Here is a 1539-nt window from a genome sequence, read left to right on the forward strand (position 1 = left end):
ACTAAAGTGCCGGTGGGAGATCAGCCGGCTGACATCGAGCATCAGATCCGAGACATGATCATGCAGTTCATCTGCCGCGAGAGCTGCCTGATCCTGGCTGTCACTCCGGCTAACACTGACCTGGCCAACTCTGACGCGCTCAAACTGGCCAAAGACGTCGACCCTCAGGGTGAGTGACCTCCTGACCTCCTGACCTCCAAGAGCCTCAGAGCAGAGCTGGTGCTGCACTCTAGTCCTGCTCTAAATCCTTTACAAAATTACACACCAGTTCCTCATGAGAATAAGATGAAGGTTTATTACGTGGCTTTTGGAGCCGTGGTTTCGTGGTAAGACACGAGGCAGGTTCGAGTACTGGTTGTTCATGTGACCGGCAGGTTCTTCCAGTGGTGTTTTGTGTATGCTGAAGAGCAGTTGTGTTACAGGCCAGAGGACCATCGGTGTGATCACTAAACTCGACCTGATGGATGAAGGAACAGACGCACGAGACATTCTGGAGAACAAGCTCCTGCCTCTGCGCCGCGGTGAGAAACCTTCGCTCCTGTCAATGCCTTTCAGATGCTTTCCAGTTAGACATTTGTAGCTCATTTAATTAGGGATGTCACGTAATTATTTTTTAAAATTGCATGATGTGCTGATTGATTAGTTACAAATTAATCCCACATCATTGAGAAATTTCCCCCCAAAATATAATTTAATGTCATTATTGTGCTGAATGAGAAAAGCGTTTAATAGACTTCAGGAAAGAATAGCTTTATAAAGAAATATTTCAGTTCAGCATTGAAGAGAGAATGAAAATAAATGAGTTTTTTTTTTTTTTGAATGAATATTCAAGTTTGAAATGATTTTAAAGAAGTGAAATGATATTTTGAATATCAAACTAAAAGTGCCAGAAGGTGGTGGCCAGTCAATGTCTGAATGAGTGAGTCACTGAATCGTTCACTCAACTGATTCGTTCAAGTGCCTGACTCGTTCGGTAACGAATCACTGCTGTGTTGTTGATCAGAGACGCTCAACACTTCTGCTGTGACTTTGATTGGAACTATTTTCATTTGAGATACTGAGCAAAAACAGACAAGATTGTGTCTAAAATGTAACACAATATGAACTTCTTGTTTATTGAGCTGTTGTATAAATCAGTATTCACATTTGAAGTGGTGTGGATATTGGGGAAGAGCAGCACTCTTGCTCATGTGATATTGCTAAACTGTATCATATGATATAAATATAAAAGGGTGGTTATTTTTGCCCTCATATCATGAATGTTAGGCTCATATAACAGCATTCTGATAGACTCAGATGTCAGACAGGTCTGAACGGGGCACTACGTGTTTGAATCATTTGAATGTATTATTTTTTGCTATAATAAATCTCACCAAATTAATGCATTAAATTGACAGCCCTAATTTTAATATCCCAAAATATTGAAGGACGGAAACTGTCTGCGGACATCTGATTCACTGTCCAGTTTAGTCAGGTCCAGATCAGTGTCGGGTCAGTTACTCTAAAAAAGTAATTAATTACTAGTTACTAATTACATCT

General features: G+C 40.6%; 1 protein-coding gene across 1 annotated transcript; it reads left to right on the top strand.

The window, feature by feature from the left end:
* Window positions 1-6: 6 nt before the first annotated feature.
* On the top strand, window positions 7-1075 carry LOC107683026 (dynamin-3-like). Its single transcript, XM_016479121.1, has 2 exons — window positions 7-169; window positions 423-1075. The coding sequence occupies exons 1-2, from the start codon at window positions 55-57 to the stop codon at window positions 578-580; spliced, it is 273 nt and encodes a 90-aa protein (XP_016334607.1). The 5' UTR covers window positions 7-54; the 3' UTR covers window positions 581-1075.
* The last annotated feature ends 464 nt before the right edge of the window (window positions 1076-1539 follow it).

This window comes from Sinocyclocheilus anshuiensis, unplaced genomic scaffold (assembly GCF_001515605.1).
Source record: "Sinocyclocheilus anshuiensis isolate Anshui unplaced genomic scaffold, SAMN03320099.WGS_v1.1 C32826613, whole genome shotgun sequence".
NCBI lineage: Eukaryota > Metazoa > Chordata > Actinopteri > Cypriniformes > Cyprinidae > Sinocyclocheilus > Sinocyclocheilus anshuiensis.